At 42.1% G+C, this 27,352-nt stretch overlaps 1 protein-coding gene across 2 annotated transcripts; it reads right to left on the reverse strand.

Annotated features, from left to right (window-relative positions):
- Window positions 1–1,299: 1,299 nt before the first annotated feature.
- LOC310844901 (uncharacterized protein) lies at window positions 1,300–27,352 on the reverse strand. 2 transcript variants are annotated; one of them, XR_014564379.1, is made up of 17 exons: window positions 27,145–27,352; window positions 19,383–19,414; window positions 17,724–17,771; window positions 16,806–16,856; window positions 16,056–16,085; window positions 14,663–14,713; window positions 13,470–13,513; window positions 13,311–13,360; window positions 11,908–12,128; window positions 11,568–11,818; window positions 10,615–10,746; window positions 10,281–10,419; window positions 7,734–7,787; window positions 7,364–7,444; window positions 4,765–5,037; window positions 3,240–4,192; window positions 1,300–3,191 (listed from the first exon to the last, which is right to left on the reverse strand). XR_014564379.1 is itself a non-coding variant. In XM_083739643.1 (16 exons), the coding sequence occupies exons 1-16, from the start codon at window positions 27,180–27,182 to the stop codon at window positions 4,164–4,166; spliced, it is 1,524 nt and encodes a 507-aa protein (XP_083595769.1). In that variant the 5' UTR covers window positions 27,183–27,342; the 3' UTR covers window positions 3,179–4,163. The 2 variants fall into 2 exon arrangements, 1 of the variants encoding a protein (XP_083595769.1); XM_083739643.1 differs by having other exon boundaries at window positions 3,179–4,192; window positions 27,145–27,342.

Raw genomic sequence — 27,352 nt, forward strand, 5'->3', positions numbered from 1 at the left:
GTCCAGCATCCTGTTCTCACAGTGGCCAACAAGATGCCTGCAGGAAAAAGCAGCAAGCAGGATTCAAGCACATGAGCACTCTGCTGTCCTGTGGATTCCACCAACTGCCATTCAGAAGCATTGCGGCCTCCCGTAGTGGAAGCAGCACGTAGCCATATTTATCAATAAGCTATCTTTATAAGTAATTTATGAGTAATTTATATAATGTATTTAAAAACTTATTTATATTTATGGCCAAATAAATGATTGTTTAAATTATATCGGAGCAATGTTATTCCTTCATTTTATTTTTCCTTTTCGTTATGATTTCATTTCAACAAGGAAAGAAAACAAAACTTTATGCTGTCAAAGGGCGGGATAAAGGGTTGTGTTTCCAGTATGCAGCAAACTCTGTGCAATGAAGATCCTAGGTTCGAATCTGTGGAGTTCCACAACTTAGGGACTGCTACTAAGAAAGCCCCCTCCCTGACAGCTACTTTATACACTTCTGAGGGTGGTAAAGGTCAAGGGACCCCTGACCATTAGGTCCAGTCACGGACGACTCTGGGGTTGCGGCGCTCATCTCGCTTTATTGGCCGAGGGAACTGGGTCATGTGGCCAGCATGACTAAGCCGCTTCTGGTGAACCAGAGCAGCACATGGAAACGCCATTTACCTTCCCGCCAAAGCGTACCTATTTATCTACTTGCACCTGACGTGCTTTCGAACTGCAAGGTTGGTAGGAGCAGGGACCGAGCAACGGGAGCTCACCCCGTCACAGGGATTCGAACTGCCGACCTTCCAACCAGCAAGCCCAAGAGGCTCAGTGGTTGAGACCACAGTGCCACCCACGTCCCTTCGTAGGGTGGTAGTTGGTTTAAAAGGTCAGTTGGTTAGAGCATGGTCCTGACAACACCAAGGTTGCAGGTTCAATCCCCATACAGGTCAGCTGCATATTCCTGCATTGCAGGGGGTCAAGCTAGTTGAGCCTCAGGGTCCCTTCCAACTCTACCGTTCCATGATTCTACGACACTACCAGGAACTGTGAGAAGGCCAGAGCCAGCAAACTATGGTCTGCAAACCGCCATTTTCCATAACAGGGATTTGGCAGCGAGACATTTATTGAAAACACAAGTGTGGTTTTCAACACTCTTACTATCAAATGACATTATTTCATTAGGTTGGATGGAAAAACCATCCAGCCATTTGTTGTTGCTAAAGATGTTTTTTATGACAGCTCTAATTGAACAGTTACAGTACTTAGATTTCAGCCTAATTGGTCCAAGGTCATTAATAAGGCAAAACTGGTTTCACCATTTCATTTCCATTAAATAAAAAAGGATTGACACAATTTTTATTTTATTTTTTTAAAAAAAGGATTAACACAACATACAGTCAAGTCTGTTTCCTAGGAAATATGTACAGCACAGAAATGTACCACGTAAGAAATGGGTGACCTTTGGGGGGGAGCGACATGTAAATTACATTCCCAGAGAGATGCAAAATCTTCCCGTAGTGCCAATGCTGAACTGTAAAATGGTTTTACAATGATTAGAGCTACTCTGCCCTTCTAAAAGGACACAGGCAGTGTGTGGATGCTGGTTTTATGCTACATGATGTGTCCCAAGCGCAGTAGAGTTTGATACTACATGACTCCTTGAGGATCTAAAACTTGATTCACAGCGTTTTGCATCCTTTAAAAACAACAACAGTATTGCCACTTTACTGGGGATGATGAATCTACTATCAAGTATTACCGTATTGGCCCGAATACAAGCTGCACCAAAATATAAGTTGCACCTTTAAAACTGGAGGAGGGGGAAAGAAAAAGTACCCGAATATAAGCCGCTCCATTCCTCGCAGCTCCTGGCTGCATACTGGGCGGGGGAGGGGGGGCCGCGCTGCGTTGCCGGCCGCCTTTCCCCTTCCTCGCTCTCTCCCTTCCCCTCCTTGGGAGAGAGGATGGGGGTCTATGTGTGGGGCGCGCACTGTTTTGCCGCACTTCTGTCGCTGTTTTGCCCGCAGCAAGGTCGCAAATATAAGCTGCACTTTAACTTTTCATGGTTGGAATGTGGGGAAAAAGTGAGGCTTATGTTCAGGCCAATACGGTATTAGAAAGCTCTTAGACAAAGAGCAAGGTTGTACGTACACCATAATTCAACAAGAGCATTTTTTAAATAAAAAAAGTGTGGTGTTGAATGCAGAATACTCATCTTCCTGAGAGTCTCACTCTTTACAGAAAGGTAAGTTTCTAGTCCCCATTGCTATAGAAAATATAGTTTGCAAGGAACATCTGCTAAAATGTCAGACGCCAGAGAAATGGTTGGATATTTCGTGTCTTTCTCAGGGTAGGGCTTCTGTGACCTGCGCTGCTTGCTTACCCATCACCACCCTATGGCTAATAAAACCAGCTTATATAAAACAGCTAAATAGAATCTAAGCAAATTTGCTATGTTTGAATGATTGCGTATAAAGGTCTCAGAATCCCGCTTTTCTTGGTACATAATTTTTTCGATAGCTTGACATGTTGGAGAACATGTATTTTGCCAAGCTCCCCTCAACAACAACAAAAAACACCTGGAGCTGACTGTGAGGTCTGTTGTGCCTGTCAGTCCACATATACCTGAAAGCGTGCCCCACATGCCCCACAGTTACACATTGCAGAAGACTAGAAACTGTAATCAAGTTGCTCATCAGAGAGCTTTTTGTCATTAACACTTTTGTCACTGAGCAACTCCTGCTAAGGTTCTGAGGTGCCCTATGTTTGCGCGGTGCGCAGTTTCAAAACCACCTGATGACTTCAATGTGGCTCAAAGCATTATACAGTGGTAACTTGGGTTACAGACGCTTCAGGTTACAGACTCCGCCAACCCAGAAATAGTACCTCGGGTTAAGAACTTTGCTTCAGGATGAGAACAGAAATCGCGAGGCGGCAGCAGGAGGCCCCATTAGCTAAAGTGGTACCTCAGGTTAAGAACAGTTTCAGGTTAAGAACGGACCTCCAGAACGAATTAAGTTCTTAACCCAAGGTAAGGTAAAGGTAAAGGGACCCCTGACCATTAGGTCCAGTCGTGACTGACTCTGAGGTTGTGGCGCTCATCTCGCTTTACTGGCCAAGAGAGCCAGCGTACAGCTGCCGGGTCATGTGGCCAGCATGACTAAGCCACTTCTGGCGAGCCAGAGCAGCACACGGAAACGCCGTTTACCTTCCCACTGGAGTGGTACCTATTTATCTACTTGCACTTTGAGGTGCTTTCGAACTGCTAGGTTGGCAGGAGCAGGGACCAAGCAACGGGAGCTCACCCCATCGCGGGGATTCGAACCGCCGACCTTCTGATCGGCAAGTCCTAGGCTCTGTGGTTTAACCCACAGCGCCACCTGCGTCCCTTAACCTGAGGTACCACTATACATAATATGTCTAAGTGGAAGCTTTCAGTCTCTTCTCATTCCCTTCAGCAAGGGACCTTGAAAGTCTATAGCAGGAATGCTGCAGAGGGAAAGCATGAAGAACCACAGTGTGTACAATTGCACCCATGGGGAGTGAAAAGACAAACCTGTTTGTATCTTCACAAAGGGGGTGTAGAAAAATCCCTTCTCAGGTGTGTGTCTGATGAATAACGCTGCAGAGATGGATTTAGGGCAGCACAACCAGTTCTGCCGCAAGAGAATTCCAAGCCTCGGGGAGCCACAGGGCATCGCAGCTATGACACAGTGAATTGAGCAGAATGGCAGGTGACAGGCAGAGGGCAGTGAATTTTGACCGCTGAAATGTGAAAGACCACAGTCCGTCCCTGAACTCTGGTATGAACGTGGAATACAAGATAGCGAAGATCCCAGTTAATCCAGGCAGTGCAACCCAAGGAGACCTGAGAGGGTTTTGGAAGGCATTAATTCTCCTTGCACGGGTAAAAGATGCATGAAGGCCGAATCTCTGACAGCAGGGCAGGTTGGGAAGTCATGTGTAAAAAAGCAACAAGTAGCTAAGCATTTGCATGAGTTCACAGTTCCACATGCTTTTCTTCTTTCTTTCTTCTGTTTCCACAACTGGCCTATCTTTGTCATTTCATGGAAACCCTCCAGAGATTAAAACAGTTTGCAGAGCACGATGAAGTTCCTTTTCATCTTTTTTTGGAAAATGTACATGGAAGAACATTCCTGATGTTTCTTCTTTTTCAAGCTGTTTCCTCATGACTTTGCATCTGCTCTTAAAAAACCTGTAAAACAAAAATAAATGAGAATTAAGGAATTGCTTAGAATTTAAGTGTGGCGTAACAAACAGTTATTGCCTCTTACAGCAGTAACAAAGTTCAGGTCCACATGTGGCATAGGCCACATAGGCCACATGTGTGTCCATCCTTCGGCATATCATAAATACATTTATTTTAAATCAATTGCAAAACTGCTCCGGAAGTTGAAGGGATGGTGGTTATGGAAGAGACACTCCCCAAGTGACTGCCGTAAACATCTGTTCTCTTAACATGCTGGAAATTTGCAGGATCTACCACTCCCACAGCTTGCCCCAGGCCATTAAAATATATGTGATGCGTTTTCCATAAAGTGAAGGCACTATGGACTCAGCTACATTAGTAAAGAAAAAGTGCTTTGGAGTCCCATCTTTTGCCAATGTGATTTCCCACTCTGAGGTTTACAACACGTTTTTCTGAAATGTTTTTTTGATGTGTCTATATCCAGCCTTGGAAACCACTTCTGCTATCCTAAAAATATTCTGCTTCACCCTAAATATCTGAAACATCATACGCAAAGTATAAAGAGTGTTGATATTTACCTGTCAGAATTTCTAGCACATCATGGGATGCCTGGCCATTAAGACAGTCATATAAACTGCGGGCAGTTCCATTATTCTGTTCTGAATCCCTCCATTTCCGCAACATCATGCATTTATACATATTCACATCTTCTTCCTTTGCCTCAATCTGCTGGATGTCTTCGATGGACAAGCTAAGGCATTCAATGCCAATTACTTTCCAGTTTTTACCCATCTTCTTTGCAAGAATCATCAGCTGCTGATCAGTTAGTACTGCTGAAGCTTTCGTTCCATCTAAAAGCAGAAGAATACAAATATGTTATGTTGTTATTGCTTTTACTTGGCCTGAGGGGGGAGGAATGGATATTTTAAAATTACGATCTATTTCTATTCTTGAAGAAGAAAGGAGAGCATTCAAATATAACTTGGGGTGTTCCTTCCCATCCTAGGCAGGGGCAGCTAATCACTGACTTTTGTTTGGAAGAGACTTACACACACACACACACAAAATTATCAGATCAGGAAACACAAAGAGAATGAACATGCCAGGCCTGCAACATATACATACATAATTTGATTTGTATGCCACCTTCACGCTGTTCAAAGTGGCTTACAACATCACCATCATTTAGACTTGTATAACTTTTTGGTAATTTTCAGTGTCACAATGTGTTTAGGATAATGAGTTTGCTTTCTTTCCCCCTTTTCAATTTCTCTGGTTATTTAGATACATGTTGCACAATAACGTGAGAAAGGCCTGTTGGATAAGGCAAGAACCCATCTAGGTCAGCCTTCTGTTCTCATAGTGGACAAGTCCATGAGAAGCTTACAAGCAGGACCTGACTGCAACAGCACTGTCCTGCATTTCCAGAAACATACTGCTTCCCACCAGAGGTACAACAGGTAAAGGTAAAAGGTAAAGCACCCCTGGATGGTTAAGTCCAGTCAAAGGCAACTATGGGGTGTGACACTCATCTCACTTTCAGGCCGAGGGAGCTGGCGTTTGTCCACAGATGGCTTTCCAGGTCATGTGGCCAGCATAACTAAATCACTTCTGGCGCAATGGAACACCGTGACGGAAACCAGAGCACACAGAAACACTGTTTACCTTCCTGCCACAGCGGTACCTATTTATCTACTTGCACTGGTGTGCTTTCAAACTGCTAGGCTGGCAGGAGCTGGGACAGAGCAATGGGAGCTCACCCCGTCGAAGGGATTTGAACCTCTGACCTTCTGATTGGCAAGCCCAAGAGGCTCAGTAGTTTAGACCACAGCGCCACCTGCGGTACAACATAGCCAGCATGGCTGGTAATCATTTATAGCCTTATTCTCCATAAATTTGTCTAATCCTCTTTTAAGTGACACTGGTGGCCATCACTGCTGCTTGTGGGAGCACATTCCTTAGTTGAACCGTGGAAAGAAGTACTTGTGTGAAGAAATCTTTTGTCTGGCCTGACTCTTCCAACATTCAGCATCCTTGGATGTCCCCAGGTTTTAGTATTACAAGACAGGAAAAAAAACCTTTCTGTACCCACTTTCTCTACACTGTGTGTAATTATGTACACTTTATCTCACTTGCCTTTTCTCTAAACTAAAAAGCCCCAAATCTTGTAACCTCCATAATTTTTGTTGGCCTTTTCTGGACCTTCTCCTGGTCTACAATATCCTTTTTGAGGTGAGGTAGCAGTATTCCAGGAACGTGGGTGGAGGTGTGGGTTAAACCACAGAGCCTAGGACTTGCCAATCAGAAGGTCAGCACTTCGAATCCCCGCGACGGAGTAAGCTCTCATTGCTCAGTCCCTGCTCCTGCCAACCGAGCAGTTCCAAAGAATGTCAAAGTGCAAGTAGATAAATAGGTACCGCTCCGGTGGGAAGGTAAACGGCGTTTCCGTGTGCTGCTCTGGTTCGCCAGAAGTAGCTTAATCATGTTGGCCACATGACCCGGAAGCTGTACGCCGGCTCCCTCGGCTAATAAAGCAAGATGAGCGCCACAACCCCAGAGTTGTCCACGACTGGACCTAATGGCCAGGGGTACCTTTACCTTTTAACAGTATTCCAAGTGTGGTCGCATTGTGTTCAAAATAAGCCATCTCTCTCATCACCCACTTTTCTAGCATTCTGTTTTCCTATAAGCTCTTTTTCAAGGCTTTTTGATACCGCAAATCCACAAAAATAGGTACATCCTATCTATGGAGAACCGTATTATGATGGCAACAGCTTCTTACTACCTTTGGCATCATGAGCAATTTTCTACTGGAGTTAAATGGTTGATTTTGTTCCTGTGCCAACTAGTTCTTTATCTATTTCAAACCTTGGTATACTAATCAACGTAACTTTTTTAAAAATATGGTTTGTTAAAATGTATTGAAATGATCGAAGAACTCCCTCTAGTGGATTCCTAAAGACACGGTAATATACAGGTTAAATTTATGCTTTCATATAGATAGCTGCATTCAAATTAGGTGTTCAGAATCTTTGTGCAAATACAAATGCATGAGTTTTCCAGCTGGAATTGTAGTTACACCCAGGTTAAGTAAAATGTAACATTAATACCTTGCAGTATGAAAGGCTTAGAACATGGCTTGATGCTAATCTTCTTTAATTTCACAAAATCCTTTACCTGAAGCATTGATGGCTTTTAGCCGTTTGTTACAAAGCTCATCTTCTGAAAGACTGGTGCTGGATTTCCGTCGTCTCGTGCCTAAGGAATACATGGCAAAGGACATAGTTTCAAAATACGTAAGTTGTTGTGCTTTCTAAATAAGAATATGTGGGCTTGAATCTAAGCTACAGATGGAGGAAAGGGAAATCAGCAACTTGTGCACTAGTTGTCCACTAGTCATGTAGTGGAATCCTGAAGAACTAAGCAAATATATTTAACAGCCCCACTGGAAACTTCTGCACAAGTCATAAGTCAATTGGGAGCTGTACATTGTACAGGAGAAGTTCCCAGCTGATTGTTTCATGAATACTCCTTTATAATAACTTACTGTTAGTGGATCTTTTCTGCTTATTGTTATTCTGGTTGTGTAGGATCCAGTCACCTGTTAAATAGAAATGTTTTCAAAAGAAAATTAAGGCCTGCTGTATCGCGTAATTGGCAGTGCAAACGAATATGCCACAATTCTCACAAAGAAGAAGTATTAATCTGTTCCCCCCGCTTCTCAGTAAAGCACAAATAAAATAAATCAAAGGACTTTTTACAATTATCTTTGCTCCGTGGATTTTAGCCACAAAAGAAGCTGCATCTCACTGACTGTATTATAAATAAGTGACAAGTTTTTAAAAAAAGAATGCCCAACCTTAAAAGTGACACTCTCTGCAAACCCAAACAGAAGGTCATGTAGGGCTTTTGGAGGACATTCAAAACCATTTGGTCACATGGCATCAGGAAAAAAATCAGGTGGTCAGTGCCCCTATGCCTAGAGACTGCCTTCTGCAGCTTGGTATGCTTAGCATAGCATGCAAGTAATTATGGGAGGGTTTCTGTTGAGAACCGTAGGAGCTGTCCATCCTGAACAGACAGCTAATTAACCTATGAAGCTGGTGGGACCTATCACCTGGAGATTTGGATTTGGAGAGAAGCATCATCATACGTGTAAATTCAAAACAAAAAAAAATCCTTCCAGTAGCACCTTAAAGACCAACTAAGTCAGTTCTTGGTATGAGCTTTCGTGTGCATGCACACTTCTTCAGATACACATGTGTATCTGAAGAAGTGTGCATGCACACGAAAGCTCATACCAAGAACTGACTTAGTTGGTCTTTAAGGTGCTACTGGAAGGAATTTTTTTTGTTTTGACTATGGCAGACCAACACGGCTACCTATCTGTACGTGTAAATTCAGTAATTTGAAAATGCATCATCCATAGAAGAAGAAGAGTTTGGATTTGATATCCCGCTTTATCACTACTCAAAGGAGTCTCAAAGCAGCTAACAATCTCCTTTCCCTTCCTCCCCCACAACAAACACTCTGTGAGGTGAGTGGGGCTGAGAGACTTCAGAGAAGTGTGACTGGCCCAAGGTCACCCAGCAGCTGCATGTGGAGGAGCAGAGACGTGAACATGGTTCACCAGATTACGAAACTACCGCTCTTAACCACTACACCATACTGGCTCATGTGCGAGTCCATACTATTCATGGTGAACTGTTTTGATAGCTTTGGATCAGGCATCCCCAGCCTGCGGCCCTCCAGATGTTTTTGCCTACAACTCCCATGAACCCTAGCTAGCAGGCCAGTGGTCAGGGATGATGGGAACTGTAGTCCAAAACATCTGGAGGACCGAAGGTTGGGGGTGCCTGCTTTGGATAGTAGCGATTACAGAAAAATAGGAATCTGGAAGCTTGCTCTTGACTGAAACTGGATTCTGTTGGGGGAATTAAATGATGTGGTAATAACTGCCATTGCATGAGAACCAAATGACAGTAAAATGAGAGTAAAGTGCTTTTTGCTCCACTCATGCTGCATCTTTCAGCTACTGAAGGAGTAAACAGAATGCTGGAGCATGAGTGTCAATTTGGCAAATAATTGCACAGATACATTTAAATTTTTATACACTGGTACCTTGGTTCTTGAACTTAATCCATTCTGGGAGTCAGTTTGACTCCTGAAACCGTTTGACAACCAAGGTGCAGCTTCCGATTGGCTGCAGCAACTTCCTGCACTCAAGCAGAAGCCGCGTTGGACGTTTGGCTTCTGAGAAACGTTTGAAAACTGAAACATTTACTTCTGGGTTTGTGGCATTCGGGAGCCTATTTGTTTGGGAGCCAAGCTGTTTGATTACTAAGGTGCCGCTGTATTGGTTATATAATTTAGAAAGATGGGAAATGTACACAATGAGGGAGGAAACAAATTAAACAATGCTTTAAAAAATTGTATATCTAAAGCATTTGCCTATTCAAAATAATATCCTCCCACTGATATTTTTATTTGTTGTTGATAGAAAACAGAAATAGCAATATATGCTTCCACTTTTCTTTTTTGCAGAGTTGCTCCCTTAAACTCATACCTCAGACTAGTCTCTAAACTCTTCCCAAGTTTAGTGATTGAGGGAGAAAGTAGGCTGTATTAACGGCAGCGTACTTTCATCACATGCCATATTTTTGCCCAATATTCTTTTTCTTGAATCTGCTGTTTCACAGAACCCAATTTCTCTAGTTCTGCAATGTTTTGGAGGGCAGCTTTCTTATCAGAAGAAGGAAAAAAACCCTCTATGTTTGTGAGTGGGACCGTGACCGGAATATGCATAGTCTCATTTGGACTGTGGCCAAATATGTTGGCTGCAATTCATTATTGAGGCTCTATGCACATTTACTTGGGAGTGGTACATGAGACTGAACTGTAAATCAGGTTATTTGTTCGCTTTTAAAAATTATACCCCGCTTTCTACCACATCAGAAAAATGCAAATAAGAAAAACAACATGCAATATACTGTACAAAAATTGAAACAGATTTAAACATCAGTGAAGTCCCAAATAAATCAAACACTGTTAAGTGCACATACTGTGTACTGAATTGTGTCTAAGGAAAACTCACATTCTCGTAGCTTTGCTTTCCACACAGTTTCTTCTGACTCTACATCCATCAAAGATAACACAAGTTCTGTTGGATGTTCTAAATATACCTCAAAGAAATGTTTCTGTGCTAGCGTAGAGTCATCAACAAACTCCATTTCCTAGAAAGTGAATATCAGAATATTGAAAACCCATTTGTCAAAGCAAAAAGTTTGTTTTCCTAGCTAAGCTTTTATATAATGCATGTATACAATGTCACAACGTGTCAGGAACACTGCACAAATGACAATTATCATCATCTTTTATACAAGGACATGCATCTTGACAATCCGATTATAGAAGAATAAAGAACATACCTCAGGGTTTATGTCAGCTTCTGGGACACTAGTTAATTTGTATTTCTTCCCAACTTGGAGTAATTTATGACAAGGGGGTTTCTCAATTTTAATGAATCTATTGGAAGAGCGCTGTATGGTTTTTGACACATCCTAAAATTAAAACAGATCTTTTTTAAAAATCATGATTGCCTAAGTCAAGAAATCAAAGACCTACATAGACTTGTTGGAGATTTTGTCTATATATTAAACTTCTTTCCTCTACTGAGAAATTGTGGTTCCCTCCCTCGCTTTCTAACAAATTAAATACAACAATCATGTGATTCTTACGACAATTACTAGGATGATTCACCAAGCAATTTCTGCAGTACTCAGTTGAATATCCTGTTGTAGCAACTGGAACCCTAATGGTTCTCCTGGCTGCACACACCCCCAACTCACTGGGGAGGGGAAGTGGGTTTTTGAGATCTGGGGCTCTAGCTGCCAGATAGGAGGGGTTGAATGACAGCCTTCTTTCCTCATCCAGTGTCCAATTGAATCCAGTGTTCCTATAGGCTCTTCCCTCAAGGGTCTGCAAGTTCCACCTTGACCTACTTCGCCTCCTGAACGGCCACCAGGTCCTTCTTACTTGCTAGAACTTTTTATTTCATGAGTTGACAGCTCCAGTGGGCACTGGAATACAGTCATACCTCGGGTTACAGATGCTTCAGGTTGCGTTTTTTCAGGTTACGGACCACCGAAACCCAGAAATACTGGAGCGGGTTACTTATGGGTTTTGGTGGTCGCACATGCGCAGAAGCGCCGAATCGCAACCCGCGCATGAGCAGACGCGCAGCTGCAGGTTCCGAACTCTGCGGGTTGCGAACGTGCATCCCGCATGGTTCACATTCGCAACCCGAGCATCCACTGTACAGGAAAATGCCATGCTGGCAGCAAAGAAACTGATTTAGACATCGCCCAAAAGTTGATCTTACCTTTATAAATGAGCTGTTGTTGCCAGCTACATACACATGGAATTTCAAGGAAGGGTGGTCATTGACAACTTTGTATAAAATAACAACCCCGTGGTAACACACTGGATCGTATTTCTCAATAACTGGGCCCACAGGGGACAGGGAGCTCACGCGCCATTTGACATGTGTGGTTGAGTGATCAGCAGAACGCTCAAATTCTGGGCCGTTGCTTTTGAAATGGAACACGTTGAAGGTCATGTCAGAGGAATGGTCTGCAGAGAAACATCGAACGCTTTTTAACGCTTCCTAAAAGCAGAGTAAGTGCCCCAGCAGATAGACAAATTCACTGAGCAACTCTTACCATTCAGGCAGAGGGCGTGTGGAAACTGAATGGACGTAAGAACAGAGGGTGATTTGCACTTGACATCAAATATGGGGCCCACGACAATCCAGGGGTCTTTAAGGTAAGCAGCATACTTGGTCCAAGACAAAAGGGAATACTCAATGACTGCGGCTTTGGTTACTTCGAAGATCAACCCAGTGATTGTACACTGATAAATTCCTTCATCGTCCAACTTCAACCTGCGTATGTGATACATAAAGTGTAGTTTTCAGTACGTGATACAGCATAAAGGTGAAGGGAACCCTGACCGTTAAGTCCAGTCGCGGACGACTCTGACAAACAGGGATAATATTGAGGAGATTTCACCCCTCCCATATCCAAGAATCTCCTGATGAGTCTGCTGATTCTCCAGAGAGGAGGAGCAGTGTTCTGCTCTCTACTTATTCTGCTCCAGCACCACATCAAAGAGTCAGTCAGTCAGTCAGTGCGTCGGAGAGAGACTGAGTGTTAGAGATTGTGTGTACAGATAAGGTTGCTGCTAAGAGCAGCTGCAGAGACTCAGTGTAGTGCAGCATTCATTTATGCTTAGACCTCATTAAGCTCTGTATATAGTTGTATAATAGTTGTAGATAGAATAAAGAAGATATTCTACAGAGCTGCTCTCCGAGTCGTTTATACTCTGCTATACTCTGCTGTGCGACGACTGTCTTCTTGTTGGAGTGAATCCGGTGCTCACAACTCTAAGCTGTGAGTCCACAGCACTTTGACCTGTTCCTGTCCAGAAGGTGGTCTCTGGAAGTGCTACCCAGCTCGCCTAGCTCAGTCGGGGCTGAAGTGCATGAGTCCAGTTGGTGGTACTGGCTCAAGGCAATGCTGACAAATATATGCATGTGCTTCCTCTGCATTTTCTTGTCCTTCCAAATACATGTGAAAAATACATTTATATACAGTCATACCTCGGGTTGAATGTGCTTCGGGTTGAGCGCGTTCAAGTTGCGCTCCGTGGCAACCCGGAAGTAACGGAGCACGTTACTTCCGGGTTTCACCGCTCGCGCATGTGCAGATTATCAAAATGATGTCATGCTCCCCTTCCTCTTCTCGTGTACCCTCCAAAGTTTGCTCTGCGGAGGAGGTGAGGGGTACCCCCAGAACAGCACACAGGCACGGGGAGAAAGGAGGACTGCTTCGTTTGGAAAGTTGTTGTGCTTGCAGAGACAGAACGACTGGAAGAATGCAACATTTATTTCCACCCTGTAGGTCCCATTCTGCTCTTCCACTTCCTTTAGTGCACAATAGTAGACAAGTGTGCATTCGGATTTGCCAAATATATGTCTGTGCACTGTGTAATCATGCAAAATAATAATAATAATACAAAGACATTTTTTAGGATGTAATTTTCAATTATATTGACCAAAACTTACCAGAATCGACCTCTAGAAAGCTTTCTGGGAGCTACTTGTTCATGCTGGTTCTTTATATTAAAATAAAAATGGGAAAAGTGAATTAGTAGGATATTAGTATTGGATTTATGAAACGACTTTTAACACTAGTCCATATCTGGATTAAAAAAAACCACCTACTTGTGGGATCTTACAGCGTTCACAGTGTCGATGGGTATTAACCTCTAAATGGAAAGAGAGAAGTTTCTTAAACTGAAAATAGTTTAAATTGTCAGATACATGTTTTTTCCTGTTATGATTTTTATTGAGTATAAATTGTACATATACATATATTCTTGATTTCTCTACAGCATAAATTCTTAACTTAATACATTATACATCTTCCCATTCAAATCTTTTTCAACCCATGATTTCACTACAGTTTTCCTTTTACAAATCTTTTTCTTACTGTGTTATTTACTCTTTATTTCATTTAATTCTCCCAATTCTTTCTCTTTCCATTATACTCTTTACAAGATTTAGTCAAAACATAACCAGGATATAGCTTGAGAACAATGTTTTTTTCATGTAATCTCTTACACATAGCCAATCTTTTTGGGTGGGTAGTTTGGCCTCTAATTACCTCCGTCATTCTTGCTAACTCTAAATATTCACAAAATTTGTGAGTTGGCACTCTTCCTCTTTGCTATTAGCATTCTCGTCACTGTTGTGCCGTATAAAAATACTTTCTTTTTTTCCGCTTGGGGATGTTGATATTCATAATTCCCAGGAGGAAGAAAGGGGTCGGCTTAAATTTTAAAAAGTTCGAGGGAATTAGACAGTTATGCACAGATTGGTTTCAGTCCCATCAATTGAATGAGGTGTTTAAATCAGACATTAAAATCGGATTCCAAAAAGAAATCTCAGAAATAGAAAAAGAATTACTAGAAAATAATAGGAAATTTTTATCAAAGACTTACAAAGTATTATTGGATTGGGAGCTAAAAGATGAGGAGATAAAAGAGGCAATGGTAAAATGAGCAATGGATTTTGGTTACCCAATACAGATGGAACACTGGAAAAGGTTCTGGCAAAAGGATATCAAGTTCACGGCATGTTACACAATTAAAGAGAATTATTTTAAAATGTTATATAGGTGGTATATGACCCCTAGTAAACTGGCAAAAATGTATAAATCGAAATCAAACAAATGCTGGAGGCATAACAATGAGGAAGGAACGATGTTACATATGTGGTGGGGGTGTAACAAAATTTTAAAAAATTGGAACTCTGTCTACGATGAATTGAAAAAATGCTTAAAATCACATTTGAGGGAAAACTAGAACCCTTCCTCCTGTCAGATCCATGTTATTTTTTAAAGAAAAGTATTATACCTGATTCAACACAATGCAACGGTGGTTCTTCTTTCATTTTCAGTTCCTCATCTATAAACAAAAAAAAATCCTGCATCTTTGATTTGTTTCTGTACATAATTTTTTGGAATGAATCATAAACTGAAGCAAGACTTCTCCGCAGATATCTAAAGATGACATTCTGAATGACACCGTGGCTATTTGAAGGCTCCTTTTGTTTTAAAATTCATATTTTATCATATTACACTTCTTATTCATCATACATCTTTCAACATTCTGGGCAAAAATCTGTGCAAATCTGCTTGTGCCACAGGGATGAAGCTTCACTATTCATATTTGATAATACTGTATAGTGCTTCTTCTTGCAGCATTACTATTAGTATATGTTATCTTTTCCCCTAACAGTGGAACCTGGCATCATTAATTACACCTCACCAGGCTAAAGTGCTTCTGCTCATCCAAGGTGGCTGTGAGTCCTGAAAGACCTGCTCCTGCCTTGCAGGCCTTTTTCGACCTAGCCTGGGAGGGCAGGACCCAGATTGACTCCAGCTATAAAAGCTGAGGCTGCTGAAGAGGCCAGAGACTTTCTTGGTCAGGCTTCTTCAACCTTGGCAGTCCAGGTGTTTTTGGCCTACAACTCCCATGATCCCTAGCTAGCAGGACCAGTGGTCAGGGATGATGGGAATTGTAGTCTCAAAATCTCTGGACGGCCAAGGTTGAGGAAGCCTGGCCTTGGTTGTTTTTTTGTGGAGACCCAGCTCACTGAACATGAGCATCCAAAGCCCCCGCCATGAACCACTATTGGCAGGATTTGCAGCTACAGCAGCAGATATGTTCTATATTTACGAGAATATTTTATTCTTTTGCTGGTTATTCTGTTTCAAATGTGCCTCTTATATTTGACTTTCTTTTGAAATGTTTAAGATTTTTTTTTGTTAACTTTGCTCTGCTAAATGTGCATTCTGCAACTGACCTCCTCTGTAGTGTTTTTTATAAAAAAAAATATGATATTTTAGTTTCCTGTTAATTATGTTTGAATGAATTTTAATTGTCTTTAAATGTATACTTTATATTACACTTTATATGTATACTTTATATTCTGTTTAGACATCATGGCTAGTAGCACTGAGGTCCTCCATCTTTCCTTAATCTTGCCATGTATTTAACTGTAGAGCCATAGTGCTTTATTAAAGGGTATTCTTCGAATTTTTTGTACATTCAATAATGGCCATATACAATGGTCTCAGCTAAATTTTCAATAAGAATAAACTACTTCATGTCCCACTTAACATAAACACTCAAAAGTCACTCACTGTAATCTATGCACATGGCTTTTACTACCTTGCAAGAATCCTCTTATAGATCTTTCTCAAAGTAATATAGCTAAGGATAAAATTTTTTAAAAAACACTCACTTGGTTCATTTAGATCTGCCTCATCTGTCTCTGTAAATGTAAATGAAAAGGCCTCATTAAACATAAACTGCAGTGTCCATTTGTTTAAAATATAAATAAGTGCAGGGATATTAACAACAAAATACATTTGCCAGTTATTGTGGGGAGCCATTTCCTCCCATTGTTTTCCTGGTCATCCTGTTTTGCCACATTTGTTGCCAACTTCTAAGCATATTTATGGCCTGCTGTTGCTGTGACTACCAGCTAAACACCAATATTTAACAAATACAATGTCGCGTTTGCCTTCTTCCCCCTTTTTCTCTTTACTGATAAATAGCCACGCACGCACAAAATGCAGCAAAAGGAATGCCCAGCAAAAGGCAAGCAGGTGGCTTAAATTCAGATCTGGTGGCTGTCATTTCAATAATTTAAGATGTATTTTAAAGAGACATTAAGGGAATATAAACAAGTGTGATCTACAACAAAGTGTTGCAGCATGGGGTGCTCCCACCAAGGTTCCAGCCAGCCAGGTAGCTGCTGTTGTCTGGTATCATCCATTCCATTTCTCTCCCCCCATCCAGTAGGGGATGGTGTGGCAGGGATGCCATTGGACAATTGTTGAGGGGGGTGAGTGTTCTTTCCTGGGGGTTCCCTCTGACCTTTAATATGTTCCTCTCATATGTGAATGGTGCTGTTTCAGCTATATAAAGATTCACACTAGAAAATAAATTCACTGTTAATATATAGAATAGGTATGATTCAATTACTGACCAGATTTGCTTTCAGAGCTGCTTTCTGAGTCGCTTTGGGAACTGTCGTTACCTTGACAAAATGAAAATTTATTTAGCCTTGGCAATTTTGAAACAATGATTTAACATTAAGCTTTAATTTTTAAATGGTGCAGTTAAGACCACAACACATACTAATACTAATAACACTAATAATAATAATAATAATAATAATAATAATAATAATAGTAATAATAATAGTTTGATCTGCAGGCATGTCCAAAGTCTGTTTGATCTGCAGGCATGTCCAAAGTCTGTTTTGGGGATCTAATCCAGCCCCCCTGGGGCAGTTTATTTATTGGGCTCAAATCCTAAAAAAAGGTCAACAAGTTCAATCCTAGAAATAGCTCAACAACTTTGGGGTAAAACCGTTAAAAAAGTTCAACAACTTCAACCCTAAAAAAAAGGTCAAAAACTTTGGTCGGCCCCCAGGCACATTCACTTCATCACATCTGGCCCTCTTTGAAAAAAGTTTGGGCACCCCTGTTATACTGTAACACAACCCCAATACACTGTAGTGCCGCTTTGCAAAAAGTATTGTAGCAGCTCTTCTGAAAGAGGTTGTAGAATAAGACCTGCACCAGCAACTGGTACTTCCAGGAGGCTGGGGAAGAGACTATCATTGGCCTCTCCAACATTTTTGCTGCTGCAAGCAAGGATACTAGCGGCAGCTGTTATGTCATCTAGCCTGGTGAGAGGACCACCTCCAGCAGGAAGCCCAGTATCAGTGTCAGTTAACTCTTGCTTTGCTTTGTATTTATGTACTTAAATCTAGACTGTTGGGGTTTTTTGTAATATTGAATTTATTCTGTGTTTGCTCAGCTTTTTAGATTATTGGTAGCATTTTCCAACTTCTGTTAAAACACACATGTATTTGGTATATCATTATGAGCATATTTACCCAAGTTGTTTTCCTGAGCAGAATCTTCATCTTTAGAACTGCTACTATCTGTTTTGAGGAGATAAAATATCAGTTGGGAATTCAGCACTCAGTGTCTTTCCCCACCTTTTCCCAAACACAAGGGAATAAATGAAGTTTATTCCACAGACTCATGGGCCAGTTGTGTAACACTGGGAATGATTCCAGCTCAACGTTTTGCCCCTATCCCCAAAATAATTGCAGTCGCAGACCTCTAAGCAAGTACCTTCCATTCATAAGAATTAGCTGATCAAGGCATCGTTCCTCTTTGCTGCCCTGGGAATAAGTCTGCTGCTCAAGGCAACATTCAAAAGAAAGTTGAAGGGGAAGAACCTGGGCCTGAGTAATTAGCCTCAAGGCATATCCTTAGTGTTTTCAGGAGGAAGTCAACTTGGCTATTATTCTGCAATGCACAGTAGTAACTTGATATGTGATTAGCTCAACTTTTAGTTTAGTACATATTAAACTTGGGTCTTAATCCTTGCTAAATCCTTGTAATCTTTGTCTACATAAAGTAAAAGGGAAATCAATATTTTTAATTTGTTTGTTTGTTTGTTTGCTTGCCTGTTTCGAAAGAGTACATGCCACCCTGTCATTTAATTTTTTTTCCAGAGCAGCGCACGTAATCAGAAAACAATAGAAGAGCAACGAGGCAGCATTACAATGGGACAACATATGTTGTTAGCTCCAGTCACAACCCAGGTGTATTTTAGCTGCCATACTTTCAGACTTCCGCTGCAGCAACTGTAATTTATGGCAGCTTCATGCATGTATGCATATATTAACTGTTCTAACAAAGAAGAAAAACATTTTTAAGGCAGCCCCAAGACTACATCTTAAAAGTAAGTAATTGCTTTTTTAAAAGCGGAGTTTCAGTATTTTGTGCATAATTCTCTTTAAACATTCACATATTACTTTGGAAATAGTACGGGATGGAAAATATTAAAAACGGAAGCTGCAAAAATTGCCAAGAACTGGAATTACACTTATCTAAATTGACACTTACTTCTGAGAAAGCATGCATAAGATTGGGCCGCAATCCTATATCTATTTACCTAGGAGTCAATTCCAGGGAAATGGGATTCAGAATAGTCATGTATAGAATTGCACTGTAAGCCATGGTTTCAGACAGGGAATATTCACAGGCGTGCTGGGCACTGAACCTGTAACCTTCTGCATGTAAAGCAGATGTTGTGCCACTGAGCTACAGCCCTTCCTCCATGAAAGTCAACCCACAACAAACATAAATGTTTCTTGTTTAAAAGGCAGTGGTGACTTTTTAAAGTTCCAGTGAAGCATCAATGTAAAATGTTGACCACAAATCCACTGTTTGCAATCATGGGACCATTAACTTCAGAAGTATTACTTCAGGAATTAACAGGATTACTATAGAATAGACTGTCTCAAAAATTACTGCTTAATTTCAAATATATTTATAAGAATACATAACAGAGCTCTGCAGGAAGAACAACAGTGATAAAACATTAGAAAAACAAAATAAAACGTTTCAGAGACCTGACATTGGTGCAGCATTTAATACAACCATGATATTACATGATCCACATCTATTTCAACAGAATTAATGATTCTTTGAAACAAATCTACTAGGGGGGAAATGATAGGCTTTCAAAAATTAGTTACCTTTATCATCCAAAGCTGAAACTTCAGATTCACTGGAAAATAAAGAACATGTAACCATTTTTTTTTGTTACTGCAGAACTAAAATATGAGCTCTCCTATAGCATTTTTGAAGCATAAAATAATTGTTCAACTGAGTCACAAACATAATAGTGAATACATTCATTCATTAACCATTTCTGTGTTGTCCATCACATAAAGCTATACTGTAACAACCATATTAACAAGAGAAGTCTATGAATAAGTTGTCTGTTTAGGAGAGTGAATGTGCAGGATTCTTATATTTACTACCCCTTATCCCCTCCACAGTCCTGTTTCTGCGCTAGCATGACTAGAACAGAGAGTCAAAGCTCAGCAGCATCAATACAAGGCTTTGTACATCAATCCTGCTGATTGAGGAATCAGTGTGCGACAAGGGCCTGCCCTTGAAGCCTGGTGAAGTGAAGCCTCAGGCAAGAGGGTCCACTGGGGTAGCAGATCCCAGTGTTGATCTTTCTTTCTCCCTCTTCCAGAGTTCCACTATAGCTTTTCCCCGACGATCCTTCGTTCCTGATGGGGAAGGAGGCACCATTTTGGGGTCCACCTCAGGTGCCCAGTGTTAAGTTGTAGGTGAACATATCAGACGACACAGCGATTCTTCAAACAGCTCCTGTTTATTCACAGGCCAGAACAGAACTGAACTGAAGGGTTCAGCCAGCCTGCTTATATAGAGCTCCACTACAATGCAAGAGTAACCACTTTCTGTAACTATCCAATCACTGAACGTCACTTTCAATCCCTTATTTGCATATGTGGACCTGAGTGAAAACTATCTACAGTATCCCCCTGCTGGCCCAGGGTGAGAACTTCAGTACATAACACCCAGGACTCTGCCTCCAACAAAGCAAGTCTCTCTCTCTCTCTTTCACTCTACTGACTCTCTCTAAGCTTATAGCCACTTCACCCTCCTCCAAATGAGTAGGAATAAATAACCCCAAATTTATAAGATCTCTGTAATCATCTAAACCAGGATTGTGACTGTACTGGGATGCTACTTGAATATTCTGGTTCAGCTTTCATGGTGCAGATGTCACTGGCAAAAATGCTGATGTAGATATACTCTGAGCCAGAGTGTAAACATTACACCCCACCCCACCCTTTCCCGAATGGCCACATGCATCCTATTCCTTCAGCAAAACTTTTTCTTTTTTTTTAAGGAAAAGGGTCAACTTACACCAGCATAAGCCCTCAAATATGGGTGTTCTAAGGAAGTGGCGGGGACAAAATCAGGCAAGGGCTAACTCTGTTTAGCTCTGTCACATGACCTGGCAGCCCAGCATAACACAAAAAGTGTGCTGTAGATCAAACTCTATTTTAAAGGCTTGCTTTCCCTCTGCCAGGCATAGACCAGCTTAGCCAGCTGTAGCCCTGCTCCTGAACGGAGTCTCGATATGCCGTATGTACTTTAAGCCAGGTTCCCATTCTTAGAATTACTTCCTTAATATGCTGCTTAATCCTTTTAATTGTGGCTTTTTAAAATTGCTATTTTTATTTCAGTGTGCCTTTTCTTCCACATCTCTACACATTTAAACACACACTGCATCTTGGGTTTCTGTTGCTCATGCCTGAAGTTTTATCACCAAGTCATTTTGGGTTTTGCAACAAAACAGCCACTGCAACTGAAAAAATAAAGCTATCTAGCCACAAAACAGACACAGAGAAATGGTATTTTCTTTCCTAGGAAACCAAAGAAGAAAACAGTAGTGAAGGGTAGGGCAAAAGAAGACCTGTCATTTTGAGTGCCTTGTTTGTTTGTTTTCTCCAAAACATCAATAAGCATTATAGCACTGATTAAAAATGAAACAACGAAACCTTTGTCTTAGCTTGAATGTAATTCTCTCAAAATGTGTTGTCACAAATATTAAATGTTCATGCAGGTGGCGATTTTAAACTAAAGGTATATCTAGTTTTGTAGTTCTGTGCATGGTTTCCTGCTGATACTTATTCAGGTGGGGGGGGCAGATTACAAAATATCAATCCATTAAATAAACCATCCATTAAATAAAAGTGTTGGGTATAAAAATACACAGTCACAGCCTCAGAAGAACAAAGTTAAGAGCTGACAATCAGAGAATGTTTAAGACAGATAGTTCTACGATATTCAGCTAAACTGCTATTCAGATACATCTGAATATAGTATAAATTATATTCAGATATACTGGCTTTTCAAGAGGATTAGACAAATTCATGGAGGGTACAATTCTCAGTGGCTACTAGTCATGATAGCTATACTCTGCCTCCACGGTCAGAGACAAGTATGTTTCTGAATGCCCATTGCTGGAAACTGTGGGGAGGGATAGTGCTCTTGTGAATGGGACCTGCTTGCTGGTTTCCCATAGGCATCTTGTTGGCTTTTCATTTTCAGCTTTGTATTCTTGTTATTTAAAAAGCGCATCTAGATGTTCTGCTAGGAGTAAGGTGCCATTTAGCTCCGATCTTTCATATCTCTGTTTCCTAACACTGCTAGGGAAACAATAATCTTCAGAAAAACTGATAGCTGATCACATTTACCTGAAAGTCTGATAGTCAACTCTATGAACCGTTTGAGACTTATGACTAAGCTTTCCATCTGCAAATAATGATACAAACTTAAGAGTGCCTTGCACGCTTTTGTTTTCCTTCTATGCCAGTTAACTGTTTATGTGACTGCTTGCATGAGATAACAAATGAAAGACAATGTGTGCACCAGAATTATGGTTATGTTGTGTTTGAATTTCATTTCTCCCCCCCCACACACACATAATTTTTTAATTCATTATAAAATAACACCATTTTACAAAACTGCAAAATATTTATTCAAATTATTTATCCACTTAGACAACAGTGTTGCAAACCACAGATCTGTCTACAGCTTAATCCAGAAATAATAAAAGCACACTTACAAAAAGAAAAGGATGCTGTTGAATGTTGTTTGTTTTTCTATTGAATATAGCAGTATTCAACTATGTTTTCGTCAGAGAAGACCCACTGAAATTAATGAACCCGATTACATTAGGTGCATTATTTCTAATGAGTATACTCTGAGTAAGCCTCAGTTGAATACAATCTTAAGGGATCTATCCTACGTATGGGAAGCCAGCACAATCTACAACTACGTAAGTGATTTAATAAACAAAAATGATAACAAATAAACTTTATTGTCAATATGGAAGTGTCAATCAAGACTGCTCTTGCACAAAACCTCTGTATCGAATGAACAGAAGAGGCTTACAAGAGTAGGGTCAAAAACTGGCAGATAAGGTGGCAATGTCTGCCAGGGTGAGCAGATCTCCAGCTCAGCTGGCATTCTGTGGCTCAGCTAGTGATATGCTGAAGCTGGCTGAGCTGAGCTTGATATAAGTCCCAAAAGAGAGGCATTCCAGCAGCATGGTGGAGGTAGGACCATAAATGTTCCTAGGCCCATTCAGCCCAGTCACAGGACCTGGCAACCTGGTGGAGAACACTATTTTCTTGCCTCTGCCAGGCTTAGGCAGAGGAGGAGGAGGAGCAGCACTACTGCTGAACCGGGTTTAGCTCTGCGATGGCTTTATGTCTGCTTGCTTTTCACCAGCTTCTTGTGCATAGGATTGCTTCCAAAGTGAGATAATACTGAAGTATGTGGTTTGAAACCTGAGTTGTCAGCCCTCTGTGTATTACAAAGAGATACACAGAATGACATGCTTGATAATGACCTAACTCTGACTCATGGCAGTATCTAATGATTTTATGAGGATCATAAATGTAAAAGAAACAGTAAGCTTTTAATCTTTCCAGTTGGAGAGGAAAAACTAGAGGCGTAAAACACACACAAAAAAGAATAGGCCCCAAATTACTGGGGGCAGGGGGTGTAGCTTCAGAGGACAAACCTATTCATGCTTTTTTAATTGCTAAGGAACAACTTCTTTCTCCACAATTAAAACACTTTCTTATCATTCAAAAATTGGAAAAGTTTAAAATATATATACTATACAGTGGTACCTCTGGATACGAACAGGATCCGTTCCGGAGCCCTGTTCGCATCCTGAAGCAAACGCAACCCGCGTTCACGCGTCTCGCAATTCGCCACTTCCATGCATGACGTCATTTTGACCGTCTGCACATGAGGCAAAACCCGGAAGTAACGCATTCCGTTACTTCCGGGTCGCCGCGGAGCGCAACCCAAAAGCGCTCAACCTGAAGCAACTTCAACCCGAGGTATGATTGTATATACAGAAAGCATCAGTAAAGCCAGTTAATGAGGCCATGAAAAGCTCAATGTGTTTTTGATAAGAATCTTTGTCAGGGGCAATGAGGTATATGTTTTTGCACAATCTCCTCAGACTTTTCTCTTGAAACAATTCTCTCTGAATGGGTACTTGGCTGAGCAGCCTTGTGTGAGATGGATGTGGCTGTCTTTTTCTCAGTGTTTTTCTATCTTGTCTCTAGAAGTTTCTCTCTCTGACAAGGTAGCAAAAGTGATCACTCTGTGAGACAAAACAGGGTGTGAACCATGCGTATAACTAAGTGCATTCAGATGTAACTTCGAGCCATATATTTAACAATCCTTGCATAACCAATCCTCAGGCTCCTTCCTTTCCTCCATGCACCATAATTCAAGATTCCCAGCAAATCCAATCCAAAACCACATGCTCGACCAAATTACATTTGCTTTTAAGCTTGGCTCAAACCATGGTTTGGGATCCTTGTTTAATTGCAAACCATTGTTTCCTGTGTTCAAGTGCACCAGCAAAGAATGTAAGATTTGAAATAGTGGCACATCAGGTGATCAGGGATGAGAAGAGGGAAGTGGTGCATTAAACACTAACAGATTTTATTATGGCTTGTTTTATTTATATATTTATTTCAGCAGCTGATGTACCACTTAACACCTTACCACTTCCTCCATGCCATGCATAATTTTACACACTTCTGTCTTAGGATTCAGCTACATTCGTAAATATAAAGCACTTTATATGCGTTATAACACTGTGACACCAGATGGTGCTGTGGAGTTCCATTTTTCACCAATGGGATTTTCCTGTACAGTGGTACCTCGGGTTAAGAACTTAATTCGTTCTGGAGGTCCATTCTTAACCTGAAACTTTTCTTAACCTGAGGTACCACTTTAGCTAATGGGGCCTCCCACTGCCGCCGTGCCGCTGAAGCACGATTTCTGTTCTCATCCTGAAGCAAAGTTCTTAACCTGAGGTACTATTTATGGGTTAGCAGAGTCTGTAACCTGAAGTGTCTGTAACCTGAAGCATCTGTAACCCAAGATACCACTGTATGAAGTTTACAATTCATTTAACTGAATTGCTTCTTTGATGTGTCTAGATCCAGCCTTACTCGCCCTTTCACTGAAATATAACAGCAGAACAAAGGATATAATAGTGCCATACAGCAGTGTTTCTCAACCTTGGGCCTCCAGCTGTATTTGAACTACAATTCCCATCATCCCTGACCACTGGTCTTGCTAGCTAGGGATGATGGGAGTTGTAGTCCAAAAACAGCTGGAGGCCCAAGGTTGGGAAACACTGCCATACAGTATTTAAGCAGTATTTACTGTCTCATACCCACCATTTGCTTTTACTTATATTTCTTCTGTTCCGCTTATTAGTAATATTGAAAGTATCACTCTTCTCAAGCAATACAATCTCAGCTGCTTGAATTAAAAGTTGCAGAATATGTGGGTCAAAAAATTTACAGACCTAGAACAGAGGTCTAGCCTAAGAAACCGTGTATGGTTATTTTGGGAGCAGGGAAAGAGATGTTGCCTTCAGGCACTTCAGTAAAGAGCTGAAAAGCATCCTGACTGCTGGTATGGACCTATTTCTTTACTTGCACCTTAAGTGCTGAATCTGAAGCTGTATAAAGGATTTCTCTAAAGGAAGGCACTACAGTATTCCAATATTCTCCTATTAGGTAAAGGAAAAACCTTTACCTTTACTGCTGATTCTCCTATTATTGGAGATTATAGTGGATAATACTTAGTATTTAAGTAGCACATTTCAAGTTCTTAAAGTTTTTCCTGTGCAGGTGGACTAACTACCCCAGAAGGAAAATGACATGTCCCCCCACCAAAAGTACTAGCCCTCCTCTAACATCCCAGCTATGCAAATACTGTGCAAATGAGTACAGTGGTACCTCGGGTTACATACACTTCAGGTTACATACCGTTAAGGTTACAGACTCCACTAACCCACAAATATTACCTCAAGTTAAGAACTTTGCTTCAGGATGAGAACAGGAATCGTGCTCCAGCGGCGCGGCAGCAGTGGGAGGCCCCATTAGCTAAAGTGGTGCTTCAGGTTAAGAACAGTTTCAGGTTAAGAACAGACCTCCAGAACGAATTAAGTTCTTAACCCGAGGGACCACTGTACTTCCATTTGTTTATCCTGAATCTCCCACTAATTGGCTTCTTCAGCGGATGGCCCAGGGTTCTAGTATCATGAAAGACAGAAACTTCTCCCCATCCAATTTCCCTACACAATGCATAATTTTATGCACCTCTATCATGCTCCCACCTTTCTTGCCTTTTTTATAACCCCTAGGTGCCCAAACTTTGCAACTTTTCTGCAGAGAGATCATCTTGGGTAACTTTTTCTGTCTACAATATCCATTTTGAGGTGCAGTGGATCAGAATGGCACCTACCATTCCGGCAGGTAGGGGTCACATCCTGGATTTGTTAAGTGGCACTATGCAAACTTTGCTTCTGATCCCTTTTCCTAAAGGATCGCCAACCGTCATTTCACTTTTCCCACAGAGAGAGAGTGCAAATAGGTGATGTGGATATTTCTTTGTCTCTGTGCGGGTCCCTTGAAACCTACTTACACCACAACACACTTAGAATCATAGGTGAGTAGTACCATACAATCATAGAGTTGGAAGGGTCCCCGAGGATCCTCTAGTCAGTGCAACTTCAGTAATCTGCAAGGAATCGAACCCGCAACCTTGCTGTTCTCAGCACCACGCTCTAACCAACTGAGCTCTCCAGGCTCTGGTTTATCATCTCACTCTCCATTGCCCCTGGCGAGCTCTTCTGTATTCCGTTTCGGTTTGACTACCCTACCCTCGCTTTGACTACCTACCAGTCAGCAAACGCGGCCCTCTCCCCGTGCCCAGCCCTGCCTCCGGATCACGGAGGAACAAGGCGAAATCACCGGCCCCGGGGACGACCATTGCGCGCAGCCTTCGTCTCCATCTTCCACTCTGCCTCTCCCAAAGGCGCTTCAAGGGCGCGCGCGCCCCGCCAGCGCCTTCCCTCAGAAGAAAGAGACGCGCCCCGCGGTTGTGGGGAGAGGGGAGCCGAGCATGGGGTCGGGGGGGAGAGACTTCCCTTGCCTCCGTGAAGAAGAGGGAAAGGCACAAAGAACCACAGAACACCGCCCCTCGAGTGAAGGGATCGATTCATGCCCCCCACGCCTCATTTCCCCCATCCTTGGCGACGGTGTGGAAACGTTCCCGCCATCCTCCCTTCCCCTCAGTGCCAGGACTTATTATCCTCCTCGGCTTATGCAATGGCGCCCTTCATTGTTGTTGTTGTTATCGCGCCGAGCGCCGCGTGCTCCCTCAGCCGCCGCGTCCAGGGGCCGGAGACGTGAGGAAGCGCGCGCGCGCTCCAAGCCGCTCTCCTCGCGCGCGGGGTCGGCGACCTTAGGCGCCGAAACGAACGAGCGAGGGCTCGGCGCTGGTGCCACTCGAGCCTCGCCGAGGTACCCTCGCCTCGCCGTCGCCGCCTGCTTCCCGCGCGCTGGGCCCCGGGCTCACCTGGCCTGCACCTGCCCGCACTCCTGGCCGCTGGTCATTGTGCACGGAGGCGAGGCGCTGGGGGGAAACGTCCCTCGCGCGGAGGAGGATGAGCTGCGAGGCAGCGCGGCCGGAGGGTGGGGGGCGGGCGGGGACGCATCCGGAGGGGAAGTGGCGGCTGCTGCAGCAGCAGCAGCAGCAGCAGCCCTAGCAGGTCGAAGCCCAGCCC

Source organism: Podarcis gaigeae (genome assembly GCF_964106915.1).
Source record: "Podarcis gaigeae genome assembly, chromosome: 5".
Classification (NCBI taxonomy): Eukaryota; Metazoa; Chordata; class Lepidosauria; order Squamata; family Lacertidae; genus Podarcis; species Podarcis gaigeae.